This window comes from Pongo pygmaeus, chromosome 10 (genome assembly GCF_028885625.2).
Source record: "Pongo pygmaeus isolate AG05252 chromosome 10, NHGRI_mPonPyg2-v2.0_pri, whole genome shotgun sequence".
NCBI classification, from domain to species: Eukaryota; Metazoa; Chordata; class Mammalia; order Primates; family Hominidae; genus Pongo; species Pongo pygmaeus.
In genome coordinates, this window is record NC_072383.2 from 123,172,451 (window position 1) to 123,187,130 (window position 14,680).

The 14,680-nt window shown below is 58.0% G+C and overlaps 1 protein-coding gene across 50 annotated transcripts in view; it reads right to left on the bottom strand.

Moving 5' to 3' along the window:
• The window catches only part of NCOR2 (nuclear receptor corepressor 2), a 246,677-nt gene that overhangs the window by 97,848 nt on the left and 134,149 nt on the right, over positions 1-14,680 (bottom strand). For all 50 annotated transcript variants that reach the window (XM_054444031.2, XM_054444024.2, XM_054444029.2 and 47 more), the window contains exons 11-14: positions 8,404-8,576; positions 7,401-7,494; positions 4,528-4,706; positions 475-529 (exon numbers count right to left, since the gene is read on the bottom strand). In XM_054444031.2, coding sequence (XP_054300006.1) covers positions 475-529; positions 4,528-4,706; positions 7,401-7,494; positions 8,404-8,576 — 501 coding nt within the window. The remainder of the gene's footprint in view (positions 1-474; positions 530-4,527; positions 4,707-7,400; positions 7,495-8,403; positions 8,577-14,680) is intronic.

Genomic DNA, 14,680 nt, shown 5'->3' on the forward strand with positions numbered 1-14,680 from the left:
TGACCCTCAGAGGGACCTAGAAAAGCTGGTCCCTCCAGTCTCTTTGAGGCACGCCACTCCTGCCTACAAAAACTTCACTGGGATGCCAGGCATGGTAGTGCTTCCAGAATCCACCCCCAGTTTGCAAGGACGCTCCACGCGGCCTTTGAGGAGCTGGCAGGAGACCTGGCCAGACACAGGGGGCTCCAGGAAGCCTGGCCGTGCAGCTCTCCCTGGGGTTCTCGGGATTCCCAGGTGCTCAGCAACCTGAGGCTCCTCCTCCGTGGGCCCAGGGGGCCAGGGCGGGGCCTGCACTGATCTATCTCCCAGATGGAAGGAAGGGAGGGAGGGAGGGAGGAGGGGAGCATGGCAGCTGGAGCAAGGGGCCAGGCAGGCCAGGGCCTTGTGGGCAGAGAGGGAGGGCCTCCACCCTGAGTCCACGCAGCTGCCCATGGAGGTGGAGACCGAAGGGGTATGGGGCGGGCAGCGACTCACCTTCCTCTCCAGGAATGATGCGATCAGGCCAAAGTTCTTGGGATGCTGCATGAACCTGCGGGACGAGAAGGGCGGGCGTGAGACCTGGCTGAGGGGGGCTTCCCTGCGGGGCGGCCGATCGGCTCCCAGGTGCCTGCCATCCCCACTGGCCCGGCCTGGCGGGCACCGCCCCACTTGGAGCAATTAAGCCCAGGGGGGTGTGGGAAGGGCTGCTGCAGCAGACGGGAGGGGTGGGGACCCAGGGGTAAGAGAGGGCGTTCCTTGGAGTGAGTCACTGGCTTTAGCGCCTTTGAAAATATATTTGTTTGTCCTGCTGGAGGCGGCTTCCAGGAAAAATGAGGACATGACATGCAGCTCTTTGGTGGGGTTCCCTCCCCTTTAAAATCCGCTTTTGTTTCTCTCTCCAGCTGGATCTGGGAAGCAGGACCTCACCCGGCCCACACAGGGTCTGCTTGGGAACATGGCAGGGCCCCACCAGCGGGGTCACAGCTCACCAGGCTGCTGGGCCTCCCCAGAAGAGCTGGGAGCAGAGGCTCTGAGTGCCCGTGGGGCAGCAGGAGGGGGCTGGCCAGCCAAGGAGGCGGCAAGCATGGACTTAAGTTGGAGGGCGGTGGCGGGGCGCTGGCACTGTCCCAACTGGCTTCCTGCGTAGCCAGGAGAATTACTGGGAAACCACTGGGCCCAGGCTGAAATGTGAGGGCCAAAGGAGCAGGAGCATGGTGGGGGCGGGGATGTGGGTCAAGGCCTGCTCCACCCAAGGGGTGCTGGGTGGAGTCCCTGGCCCCAGGCCCAGGCGTCCCAGCGACGTGCCACAGCCCCACGGCCTTCGCAGGGAGAGCAGCGGCTGCTAGCGAGGCTGGACTGTGGGCTCCCACGGAGGGAGGCTGAGTGAGCACCAGTGCCTGACCTGCCTGGCCCTCCAGATGGCTGGGCAGGAGGCCAGCAGGCCCCGCGTCTGCTTCCCAGCCAGACACCCGAGGATCCTGAACAGTCTCTGCTCTCTTCCCCGTGGAAGCGGCGCGGTGAGGAATGACAGGCTTCCCCGGCCTGGGATCCCGCCTCGGGCGGCTGGCAAGGCCGGAGCCATCCTAAAGCCCTTCTCTTCCAGGTAGGGAGAGTCCTTTCCTCTCCGCTCCCTCTCCTTGTCCCAGTGACATTTCCTTCCCTGCAAACCCCTCCCACAGGGTTTCCCCAGGCACAGTGGGGGCTCCCAAGAGACCAGGAATCAAACTTGGGAATCTCCTAGGTCACCTGTTCCCCTCCCCCAATACCTCACTTGCACCCCCGAAGACGTTTATTAAGCGTTTCCTATGCCCTGCACACCTCACAAGGAAGGCCCTGTTGCTGTACCCATTTTACAGATGATGAAATCGAGGTTCAGAGGGGGAATGGTCACATGGCCAGCACGTGGTGGAGCCCCATGCCGTCAGTAGGTGATTTTCAAAGCCCCGAGCGCTATCAATTCCTCTGCACGTGAGACCTCAAACCAAGCCCACAGTCCTTGAGGCATGCAAGTGGCCAAGTTGCGGCTCACACAGGATGGAAGCTACGCCAGCCCCACAGGCCGGCAGACAGCAGCCCAGCCTGGGTCCCCCACCCTTCGGCTACTGAATTAACAGAGGGTGACATTATCAGACCTGCAGAACCACATGAGATCTTTCGAAAGGCTGAAGCCACAGAAAGTCCCCCAGAACACCTTTTTTCTTGTATTTCAGAAAAAATACATACACTAAAACATCATGCCTACCGGGGGAATGTGAATCTCAAACGCAACAGTAATTCAGTAATTCTTAACACCCGTAACTGCCCACCATCACCTCCCTCGTTCAAAACCGTAAAAAGCATTCGACAGAGACTTTGATTTGATGTAGAAAGATCGTGCCTGCTATGGTGAGGCTGCAAGCATAAGCCATTAAGTAACCGAGTATTCCTGCTCAGGAACCAAGCGCTGTTTCCTGTGGAGGACCACTCACTCTGCGCTGTGGGCATTCAAGGGCTCATTACCCCACCCCTCTATTCTTATGGACGTTTCAACATTTCCACAATCAAAAGCTATTCTTAAAAAATGTTTTCCACCAAAGGCCCTCCTGGACAGCCACTGTGTCCTTTCCGAGTTCGGTATCTGCACTTGTGGGTCCACCTGCCCCTGCCGGGGACCCAGAGTCACCCCATCCCTTAGGTCCTGCCTGCAAGCCCAGGGCACTGCGGAAGGAGTGTCATTGCTTTGGAGGAAGCTCTTGTCCGGAGGCAGGGTCTTCCCCAAGGCGGCTCAGTAGCCTGCCGGGTGAACGTCAGGCAGTGACAAAGTCTCTTCCCTGCGTCCCCTCCTGGCCAAGCACTGAGGCCTCCGTCCACAGCTCAGTTTCCCACTCTCCTGCCTCCCAGAGGTCTGAGGTCCTAAGGAAGTGCTCTATGTCCTGGGCAGGGAACCCAGCCCTCTACGTGCAAGTGATTAGAGCAAGCTTGTCCAACTCACAGGCCACATGCAGCCCAGGACGGCTTTAAATGTGGCCCAATACAAATTCGTAAACTTTCTTAAAACCTTATGAGATTTTTGGCCAGGCGCGGTGGCTCACGCCTGTAATCCCAGCACTTTGGGAGGCCGAGGCAGGCGGATCACGAGGTCAGGAGATTGAGACCATCCTGGCTAACATGGTGAAACCCCATCTCTACTAAAAATACAAAAAATTAGCCGGGTGTGGTAGCGGGCGCCTGTAGTCCCAGCTACTCGGGAGGCTGAGGCAGGAGAATGGCGTGAACCCGGGAGGCAGAGCTTGCAGTGAGCAGAGATTGTGCCATTGCACTCCAGCCTGGGCAACAGAGCAAAACTCTGTCTTGAAAAAGAAAAAAAAGAAAAAAAAACCTTATGAGTTTTTTTTGTGATTTTTTTTTTTTTAGCTCATCAGCTATCATTAATGTTAGTGTATTTTCTGTGTGGCCCAAGACATTTCTTCTTCCAGCATGGCCTGGGGAAGCCAAAAGATTAGACTCCCCGGAATTACAGCACACAGTCTCTAAGGCGTGGCCCACCATCTCCTCTGTGGACCCCAGGCCAGGGATGGAGGTCTCCTTCTGCCTTGATGTCACATTGCAGATCCTCACTGTGGGGTTTGGCCCCCTCAGACACAGCTTTTGAGAGAACTTGACTCCCGTCTCTGCTCTGCACAGCCCCCCTCCCTAGCCCCATTCGCAAACCCTTCCCTACACAGCCTCTCTATTCCAGCTGGAGGAGTCTGAACCCTGCCTCCACTGTGTGCATGCTGTGTGGCCTTTGTGCACTGTCTGAACCTCTCTGAGCCTCCGTGTCATCAACTGTGTACTGGGGTGGGCCTGGCTGAGCTGTCATAAGGGACAGGAGGGGGAAATGTATGAAGCCGAGAAGACACAGGCACGGTGATGGGATCATGAACCCACTCAGCCAGCAGCTACTGTCAAAGACAAAACAAAATAGAAACCACCAAAAGCCACTGGCCAGCTGCCACCCTGCCCAAGGCTGCGGCCCAGCCTCTAAGTCCCTCCTGCCTTGTTCTTCCGACTCGCAGTGCCCCGTCTTACATACAGCTGCCCTTACACTTTGTACCACGTTGAAGTGTGTCCTCTTAAAATTCATGGCCACCCAGAACCTCAGAATGTGGCCTTATTTGGAAACAGGGTCTTTCCAGATGTAATTAGTTAAAGTGAGGTTGTATTGGGTTAGGCTAGACCCTAAATTCAGTGTGACTGGTGTCCTTATAAGAGGAGAAGCACAGAGACAAAGGTCATGTGGGGTCGGAGGCAGAGCGTGGAAGGATGCATCTAGAAGCCCCGGGAGGCCAAGGACGCTGGAAACACCAGCTGGGGAGAGGTCGGGGACAGGCTCTCCCTTATGGCCCCCAGAAAGAACCAACCCCACCGACACCAGGATTTGGACTTCCAGGAGAGAGTAAATCCCTGCGGTTTTAGGCACCCCCCGGCATGCTCATTTGTGCTGGCTGCCAGGAGACAGTGCAGGCCTCAACAGGATGGAGGGAGGGCAGCGGGCCGGGGGGCCAGGCCAGGTGATGGAGGACTCACTTCTCCCGGAAGGTCTCCTTCTCCTGCTCACTCCACATGTTCATGACCTGGCGGTCTTTGTACACCTTCATGGGGTCAGCCATGAGCCCGTTCATGTTGATGAACTTGATGCGCTGCTGGTCGGCGTCGTACAGCATGGGCGGGATCACGGCCAGCTGGCGCATCTGCTTCTCCAGGTTCTGCAGGGAAACGGAGGGCAGGGTCAGAGGCCCGGGGGCGAGGTGCTCCGGCCGGCGCAGGGGACCCAGGGAAGACACAGACGGGACGGATGTTCTGCGCCAGAGCAGGGAAAATGCAAAACCGACGAGAAGGAGAATGATGAGTTTAAAAATAATAATAGCTCATGCTGGGGGAAGGGAGAATGTAAAGGCCTCCCCGACAGGTTTATGGTGGGCAGGACTGTAGATTCAATGCAGAGAGCAGCAGCCGCCTTCTCTGCAGTGGAAGGGGAGCCATGAATCTTCCCTTTGGAAATGCAAGCTCCATAAAGCACTGCAGGAAAGATGCTCAGCCCAGCTGGGCCCAGGGAGCCCGGGAGATAGGCCGGCCTTCCAGGTTCGGCAGGCAAGAGTGGGCCCTGGGGTCCGGCTGGCCCCACAGCATGCAGGCAGCCCAGGGGCGCAGAGAGGGTCGGCCGCCTCGCTGGTGGAGAGGTCTTTCCTTCCCCCGCACTACACGCCCCCTCCCGGCATCCTGCTCCTTCAGAGGGCCCACCTGGGATCTGGCCTGCCCAGCCCTGCATGCGGCAGGAGTCAGGCAGCCGCTCCTAATGCACTGGGATGACTATTAAGAGGCTCTGAGCCGCCACTCAGCTGGGCTCACTTCCCCAAATCTCGCAGCCAGCCAATTACTGGCGATTAATTACCCATCTCCGGAGGCAGGCGAGGGCTCCGCGTAGCCAAGGTCAGCCAGTTCAAACGATCCAGCTGCCCGGCCGCCCACATCCAACCTCTTCACTCAATGTGCAGGACTCCCAGCCAGGGGCCGGGTGCGGGGCACAGCTCTGACCCCGGGGTGGGAGAGGATCCCCCCAAGAGGCCGGCGTCTATCTCCCAGACCCTTGGAGCTGTCCCCTACACCCCTGATACAGAACAGCGACCTTCCTCGGGTGTCCCGGGGATGTAATAATGGCAGGACCCCCGGCACAGCCACAGGCAGGACCTCTGCTCCGCCCTCCCACAGCTGCCTTCCTGTCCTTCCCATGCCAGCCATGTGCTCTGACTGCAGGAAGCTCCCAGAAGGATGGGAAGTGCCTGTCCTCCGGCCCAGCCCCCTCCCTTGCACACTCCCGGGGGAACCTCAGGTCACCCCAGGCTGGTTGTACATGCAACAATCAGCCCAGGTGCCACACCCTTGGCCATCAGGTGGGGAATGCAGAGGAGAGGGCCACTGGCCTCCTCCTTCCAGTGCAGACTAAACCCACGTCCAGCCTCTCTGCGGGATGTCCATAGTGCACAGCGTCGGTGAGACAGGGGCTGACATGGCCCAGCTCGGGTGCCCAACCTTCGAGGGCCAGGCCTTGTGGCTGTGCAATGAGATGCCTTTCTGAGCTGTTTTCTGTCAACTGGATGTTGTTGTAAACAAAAACGTACCACGAGAAGTTTTAAAATGAAAAATTATGTTTTAATGGCCAGATTCATCTTCGGATTGCCTGCGCCAGAATCAAGTGGGTGGCGGGGTAAAAATGCGGATTCCTGGGCTCTGCCCCAGACCAGCTGAATCAGAATCTCTGGTGAGAAACTGCAACTTAAACCAGCCGCCCCCTCCCCGGGGCCCCTTCCATCTGTCTAATCTGAGCATCAGCATCGCAGGGCAGCGCGTTCTGTTGTCCAACAGAGCACTCTGCAGCCAGGGAGGTGTTCGCTGTCTGCTCCGCCCAGGAGGGGAGCTGCCAACCACAAGCGGCTGTCGAGCTCTTGAGATGTGTCAGATGCAACCGAGGAACTGAATTGCTAATTTTATCCCATTTTAATTAATTTTGATTTCAATAGCCATGCATGGCTCTGCTGTGCTGAGCTGAAGGGCTATAATCTTCCATCTGGACAAAAGCTCTCCCTGGACAAAAGTCCCCAGAAGGAAGAAACGTGCCGTGGCTGCCTCGTGTCTGCTGTGGTGTTAGGAGCAGCGGGTAGTGTCATCATGGATACCTGACCCACAGGACCCGGGAGGGAACAGGCTGATACCAACTTCCTCCCCAGGAGAAAAGGCTGCCCCTCTGCTTCCTGGCCATCTGTGGGCCCCAGTGACGGCAGCCAGAGTCACCTAAGCTGACCCCAGGGTGTCCTGGCACCCCAAAGAGGCCTGAGGGGAAACCGGCCCTGCTCCAGCCAGGAGGGCTGAGGTGCCTGCGAGAAGGTCGTGGCTGCGTGGACAGCTGGCGTGCTGGGAACTCATCGGCCTGCGCCATGCTCCCCCCACCCCGCCAGGCTCTGGGCCCCGGAAGGCTGACCCTGGAACCCACAGGCACTCCCGCCCCTTGGGGTTCTGGCTGGACTCAGCCAATGGGAAGTTCCAAAAGGAGGCAGGAGATGGGAAGAGTGAGAGGCAGGGTCCTTGTCCCCCAACCCCCTCCCTATTGTGGCATCTGGACGGGGGAGCGCTGGGGCCCTCCCTGTAGGGGGTCCTGCCACCCTCCCTCTCAGACGCGTTAACACCCCTCTCTCCACTTGCCCCTGCAGGCCTGGGACGGGCCGCAGCTTCCTGAGGCTGCTAGTCCTGGGTACCTCGATACCCACCTTGATTCCACCCATGCTTTGGTGGCAAAGCCCCTCGACGTAAACTACCCAGGAGGTGCTTTCTGGCTAGGGCCTCTGCACCCTCACGGGGGATGCCAGGGGAAAGGAGCTGAGGCCAGAGTCAGGGCCTGGACTCACCTCCTGCTCTGAGAGGCCATCGATGATCTCCGACACCTCGTGCTCGCTGCGGGCGGCCGACATGGACAGCCCACTGCCCCGCTGGCCCACCCTGCTGGGGACCAAGGGGACACACTCAGGACCGGCCTTTTGGTGGTCGGGGGCACTAGCAGACCCCTGTGGCGCAGCCCTGAGCCCACGCCCTCCCCAGAGGAGAAGTGTGGGCAGCAGCCAGCAGAGGGGCCGGCCCCACACCCGGGGTCCTGGGGAGGCGTGGAGCCCCCACCCCAACCCAGCACGGCCAAACTCTGTGACACGGGCAGCTCAGTCCCTTCCTCTCTCCTAAAACACCCTGAAAAGCCCAGCCACAGAGATCTGGGTTCAAAGCCCAGGTCTGCCTCTTTGGCCCTGGGGCAAAGTGTTTCTCTCTGTGCCTCAGTTTCCTCCCCTGTCATATGAGGATTCAAAAGTGGCACCCGGCTGCCTAGGGTTGTTGTGGGGAACTTAATGAGACATGGCTTGTGAGTTCAGTTAAGGGTGAAAGGTGTTCTTATTATTACCAATGAATCGCCTTGTCTGTGCATCCGAAGAAAAATGGCCATCGAACCACAGCTGCCTGTCATCAGGCACATCTCACACGGAGCCCACCCAGTCCTCACAGCCACTGCGGGAGGCTGGCAGCCTGGTCTCTTAGCCACGTCTCTCCCCTTCGTCCCACATCAGGGATCTCAAACTCAGCTGCCTTCAGGGGTCGTGCAGGCCCCAGAAATGAGTGAAGCTGGCAGGTGCACGCTATGGCACACAGGAAGAAGTGCTTGTCTCCAAAACGTATTTAAGTTCCAAGTAAGTATTAGGCCAAAGAGGCTCCACGTGACACATGCCAGGGTCTGGTAGGGCCCCGGCCACTGGCCTGAGAAGCTGCTGCGCTGTTCTGTTCCTTCCTGGCCGGGCCACCTCTGCCGAGGATGCCTGGAGCTGACCCCGGGCCCTGACGTGGGGGGCGCCAGGCTTGGGCCCCGCTCACCTCTGCATGCGCTCCTGCAGCTCCCGCTGCTTGCGGATCTCGGGGAACTGCTTCTCGTAGTACTCGCGCACCTTGCTCTCCTTGGCCCGCCGCCGGGGGTTGTTCTCGATGCGCTCCACCTTCTTCTCCCAGGCCTCCATGAGCTGGTCATAGCGCTGGCAGAACTTCTGCTCCTGGGAGAGCGCGGGGGCACTGCGGAAGATGCTCCTGCACCTGGCACCCACCGCCCCGCTCCTGCCCACTCACATGCAGGCAGACACACAGGTGCACACACACACACAAAGTCACACAGGCACACACACACACAGTCAGATACAGCCACACAGACACGTACATACAGGCACACGCATACAGTCAGATACACACAGGCACACACAAGTCACACAGGCACACACAAATGCAGTCATACAAACACATACAGTCAGATACACAGTCACACAGACAGGCACACACATACAGTCAGACAGATATACACAGGCACACATACAGGCACACACAAGTCACACAGGCAGACACACATGCAGTCACACAGACACACAGATACACACATACAGTCACCCAGACACAGAGTCAGACACAGTCACACAAGTAGACAGAGAGACACAGTCACACAGACAGATACAGTCACATGGCAGACACACAGTCACACAGACAGATACACAGGCAGACAAACAGATACACAGTCACACAAGCAGACAGACAGTCATATAGGCACATACACAGAGAGAGACACACACACATATATACACAGGCACATAAGTCACACAGCCAGCCAGCCAGAAACACAGATGGTCACACAGGCAGACAGACACAGTCAGTCACACAGGCAGGCAGACACACACACATGGTCATGCAGACAGACATATGACAGACACACACACATTCCATCACACAGGCAGGCAGGCAGACACACAGGCGGTCACACAGGCAGGCAGACACACACACACGGTCATCCAGGCAGACATATGACAGACACACACACAGTCACAGGCAGACAGATGCACACACAGGGTCTCCCAGGCAGACATGACGGACACACATACACAGAGTCACACATGTAGACACACAACAGACACATACACATCACACAGGCAGACGACAGAAAGACACCCACATAGTTGCATGGATATCCAGCAGACGGGGGCCCCTGAAGAAAACCCACAGACTTCCCCTGAGGACATGGTCACCTCCCTTCCTGGTGAACCAGCCACCCAGTCCTGGCCTCCTCTGCAGAGGCCTGGTCCCAAATGGAAGCCACCGGCCACATGTGGCTCAACTGAAATCACAAATCCAGTAAAATTTAAGAGTTGGGCTCTAGTTCTCCCCAGCCACACTTCCAATGTCCAGCAGCCACATGTGGCTGGGGCTCCGGCCACACCAGACAGCCCGGATGGAGCCCACTGCCACACCACAGGAAGCTGTGCTGTACGGTACGACGTGTGGGCCCGTCAGCCCCGGGGAGGGGCAGCCTCCAGAGAAAACCACATTCCAAGCAGTTCCTCATTCCCCAGCCTCAACCCAAGGACCAGCTGTGAGGACCCCAGCAGCTCCCAGAGAGGGGGCTCTGCCCTCCCTCCAAGACAAGGAAGTCCCTCTCCACATCTAACCACAGTGCTGCCTGCTGCATGTCCTTTGAGAAGAGATCCCCAATCAGCCCGGAGCATAGCTGTCTGGCTTCCACATCTCCAAGGTGACTTGAGCAAGTGGCGGCAGGGGGTGGGGGCGGGGAAGGGGACGCAGGGCGAGCCACCCACACAACCCCAGTTACTCCACCTCTAACAGCTGGGGGTGGACAGATGGTGTGGTCTGGGAGCCTCCACAAACACCCACTTGGCGCTTCAGCACAATCAGAAAGCCCCTCTCTGGTCCTGGAGCCCAGACACCCCAGCCCCACCCCACCCCATATTTCAGCTTCTGACCAAGGGCAAGCTGTGCCCTCCATCCTCGACAGCCCCATGACCATGACGGTCCCCACGAGGTGGTCAGGCTGGTGCTGGGTGGCCCAGAACCTAACCCCATGCATGCAGGCTGTGCCAGGAACGCGCTGGAGATCAAGAGGCGGTTCTGGTGACAGACAACGGCCACACATGCTCGGGGCAGTGGCTGCTGACAGCCCCAGTGAGGGATGGGGACTGCAGGGACGGCAACAACCAGCCCACGCCACCTCGGCCCCTGTCCAAGAGGCCCCAGGCTCATGGGTGAGAAAAGCTCACCTCAAGCCAGCAGAGGAAAGTCACGTGGTGACCGGTGCAGACCAGCGGGCGCAAGCCAACAGGCCACTGGCCAGCAGGGCCTCGGCCTGTCCATGTTGCCGGCAGGGCGCCGGCAAGACGGCCTGGCTCTAGCTGGGTCCCCCGTGGAGTGCACGGGTGGCAAAGGCCTCCAGCAGTAGTGTCTCTGAGGGGACATCCAGACACCTCCATGGCCCCAAGCACTGGGCTCTGCCTTCTGCCCAGAACAAGGAAGTCCCCCTCTGGGTCTAACCACAGTGCCACCTGCTGTAGCCTGTGCCTATGTCCACTCGGCCTGCCTCGGACAGCGCAGGGCGGGCAGCTCTGGCCTGGTCTGGGTAGCAGGGAAGATGCTCACTGGCGTTTTTCTACAAGGGCGGACCCACTGGCCAGGGGAGGAAACAGATCCCTTCCACCCTTCCCTCCCTCTCTCTCTCTAACACACACACACACACACACACACACACACACACACACACACACACACCCCTTCCACCCTTCCCTCCCTCTCTCTCTCTAACACACACACACACACACACACACACACATCCCTTCCACCCTTCCCTCCCTCTCTCTCTAACACACACACACACACACACACACACACACACACACACGCACAGGGAAAGACTGGAGCCGCTGGAGCCGCCCCACTCCCGCCCCCACCCCCGCCGGCTAGTCTGCGGGGTGCTAGGAGTGCAAATCCACTAGGGAGAAGGAGCAGGCCAGCCATGCCTCTGCGACTACAGACTGAGCCAGCCTCTCAGCCAACTGGGCCTCCAGAGGGTCCAGCTCAGCTTCCCAGGAGATGTGGCAGGCTTGGGGGGCCGTGATCGTGCTGAGGATCCCATGACAGGGATAAGGCCCTGCTCTCTGGGAAGAGGTGGGTCCCAGGAACCTGCTAAGGTATGGGGGTCCCCGAGTCTGAGGGGGGTCTGACTCCCCAGTGGGGGTGAGGCAGGCACATCGGAGTTCTCGGCCAAGCCCCCCTCCCCAGGCCTTACTGAAATCAATGAAGTCAGGGACTTCGGCTTCTTATGCCACAACAGAGACCATCCCAATCGCCACCGCAGCTTCAGGGGCTGTTGAATTTGTTTCCATCCCTCCTAAGATGTGCCACGAAGCCACAGTGGACCCTTCTTGGAAGTCCTTGGTTTCTGCCTGACTCTTCTCTAGCTTTAAATAAGCTGATTTCTCCCTCCACCCCCTCCACAGACCCCCCAAGGAGCCACTGGCAATCTTTAAAGAACTCAAACCCACCCCAACTCCACCTCCAGCCGGAGCTCCTTCCAGCAGCTGCAGCGATCCTTTTAAATGGAAATCAGATCCTCTCCTGCCCTCCCAAGACGCGCCTTCACCCCAAGGGGGGAACCACGGGGGGCTGTCAAGGAGGCGGCAAGATCGCACTGAATTGGCAGTCATTTTAGGTGAAAATGAGAGGATTTCTTTCCTCACAGGAGACAGAGGGGGAGTATTTATTAGGGGTGAAGGTCGGCACCTCTGTACCTACTTTCTAATAGTGCAACAACAAACATGTTTATATTCATATTATACACACAGAGCAAATACAAGGCAATGGTAACCGTGGCTGATTCTAGGTGGTGGGTATATAGATGCTCCTTGTACTCTTCTGTCAAATTTCTTAGAATAAGGACTTTGGATTCTTTACTACAAATACATGTATTAAGAATAAATTCGGTGTCCCACTGCATTCGGAATCAAACCTGAATGTTCCATCCTAGCTTGAGGGCAGATGTTTCCAGGCGATCTGGCTCCTGCTGCTGGCCTGCCAGGTTCTGTCCCAAGCTGGTTCCTGCCTCAGGGCCTCTGCACTTGCTATGCCCTCTGCCTGACACCCTGACTCCCAGATCTGCACAAAGCCAGTCCTTTCTGGTCATTCCCACCTCAGCACTGAGGTCCCCAGCCCATCTCTGCGCAGCTCTTCTCCCCACGTTACTGGTCTGTTTCCTGGCCTGTGACTCCTGGGCACCCGGCAGCCCTGTGTGGGTATCTCTTAACTTGATAAACAGATTGGACGCTCGTTTCAAAGCCTCTTGCACCAGCCCAAGTGCCTGTGGGCACCATCCAGTCAAGGTAGGGGGTCTGAGGAAGCTGGGCAAGGCACTGCTGGGCAGCCCACCTCTCCTCACCTATGAGCAGGGCTTGGGTCCCGAGGGCTGCCCGCAGCTTCCCAGGCACCAGCATCTGGCTGGAAGTGTCTTCTCCCTCTAGTGCCCAACCAAGTTCAGGGCCAGGGCAGGCAGGCAGGGCCAAGGGAAGACCCTCCTCCCACAGAGCCACAGCCCCTCCTTCCAAAGCCAGGTGCCAGGACCTCCTGCCCCAGCTAAGCCCCTCACCTGGCCCCACGTGCCCACATACCTGCCCACGACCCCATGCCTGCCCAGGGTCCCCCTCCCCAGGCACTGCTCGGCCCTGCCGTGTGGCCGCTCACCATACCACCATACCCCACACACCCTCCTGGGCTCTCTCGGAACTGCCCCTTGGGGGTTCAGAGCGTGGGCTCAGGAACCAGGTGGTCTGGGTTCAAATCTCAGCTCCACCACTTCCCAGCTGTGTGACCTAGGGCAAGTTACTTAACCTCTCTGTGCCTCGATTTCCTTATCTGAAACGTGGCTGATCAAGCACCCACCTCACAGGACTAAATGCCCTAACGTATGGAGAGCACTCAGAAGAGCACCTGGAACACAACAGGCACCGGAAGGGCAGGGTGTGCAGGCATCCTTCTCGTCCTTACGCAAGATCTGTCCCTGCAGCCTGCAGGTCTGAGGACAGGGCCCGTGTCACAGCAACTGTGAGCCTCACACACAGTAGGTGCTCCGTGACTGCTGGCATCCAGGCCCCGAAGGCACTGGATCAGCTAACACCCTGTCCCGGCCCATTTCAGTTCAAGCAGCACTTAGTCATCACCTACGGTGTACCACAGACCTACAGGCGCTGGGCATGACTGAGCCAGGCCTGTGCCTGGGAGGGCCTCTCTGGAGGCTGGTACCCAGCAGATCTGACCCCAGAAAGGACACAGGGAGCTGCCTCGCAGGCCCTACCCCAACACAGCTGAAGGAGGGAGGAGGTGGGGCAGGGGGCTGCAGGTACGAGGGGAGCCCCTCCACCCTACGGCAAACCTAGTTCCCAGCCCTTGCCACTTCTCCTATCCAAGAATCCCAAGGCAGCAGTCCCCATCCAGCCTGCCTCTTCCCCAGGTGGGGACTTTCTCAGGTACTCCCCAGCCTTATCCCATTCCCTACCCTGTCCCAGCAGCCCCGTGGCTTGGGTGGAGTCAATGACATCATCCCCAACTGTAGAGAAAGTCCCATGAGCCAAAACCAGGTGGCCTCATTCCATCTCCCCGGCATCAGCCACTGGTTTACAGGACCCAGGCCCTCTCCTGGCCTAATCAGAGCATCTGTAATACCGTCCAAGAAAGGACAGCTCTCTGGCTCCCACCTGCTATGGGAATTCAGGTTTAGTTTGTCAATGTTCTAATATACGGAGTTGAAAAAACTGCACAGAAATGAAGGGGCCGGGCGCGGTGCTCACACCTGTAATCCCAGCACTTTGGGAGGCTGAGGCGGGTGCATCACCTGAGGTCAGGAGTTCAAGACCAGCCTGGTCAACATAGTGAAACCTTCTCTACTAAAGATACAAAAATTAGCCGGGCTTGGTGGCGGGCGCCTATAATCCCAGCTACTTGGGAGGCTGAGACAGGAGAATTGCTTGAACCCGAGAGGCAGAGACTGCAGTGAGTAGAGATCCTGCCACTGCACTCCAACCTGGGTGACAGAGTGAAACTGCATCTCAAAAATAAATAAATAAATAAACAAATAAATAAATAAATAATTGAAATGAAATGTAATGAAATGAAATGAAATGAAGGCAAGACTTGAGTTGAAAGACTATTCCTGCCATCTACCCGTAACAGACGTTTCCAGCTACAGCCATTCCTTTCCTGTTGAAGCCCATCTGAGTCCGCGCTTCTTCCCCTGACAGCTGGGAGAATACTCGACCCTGATCTCCTCCAGGGAATGGGT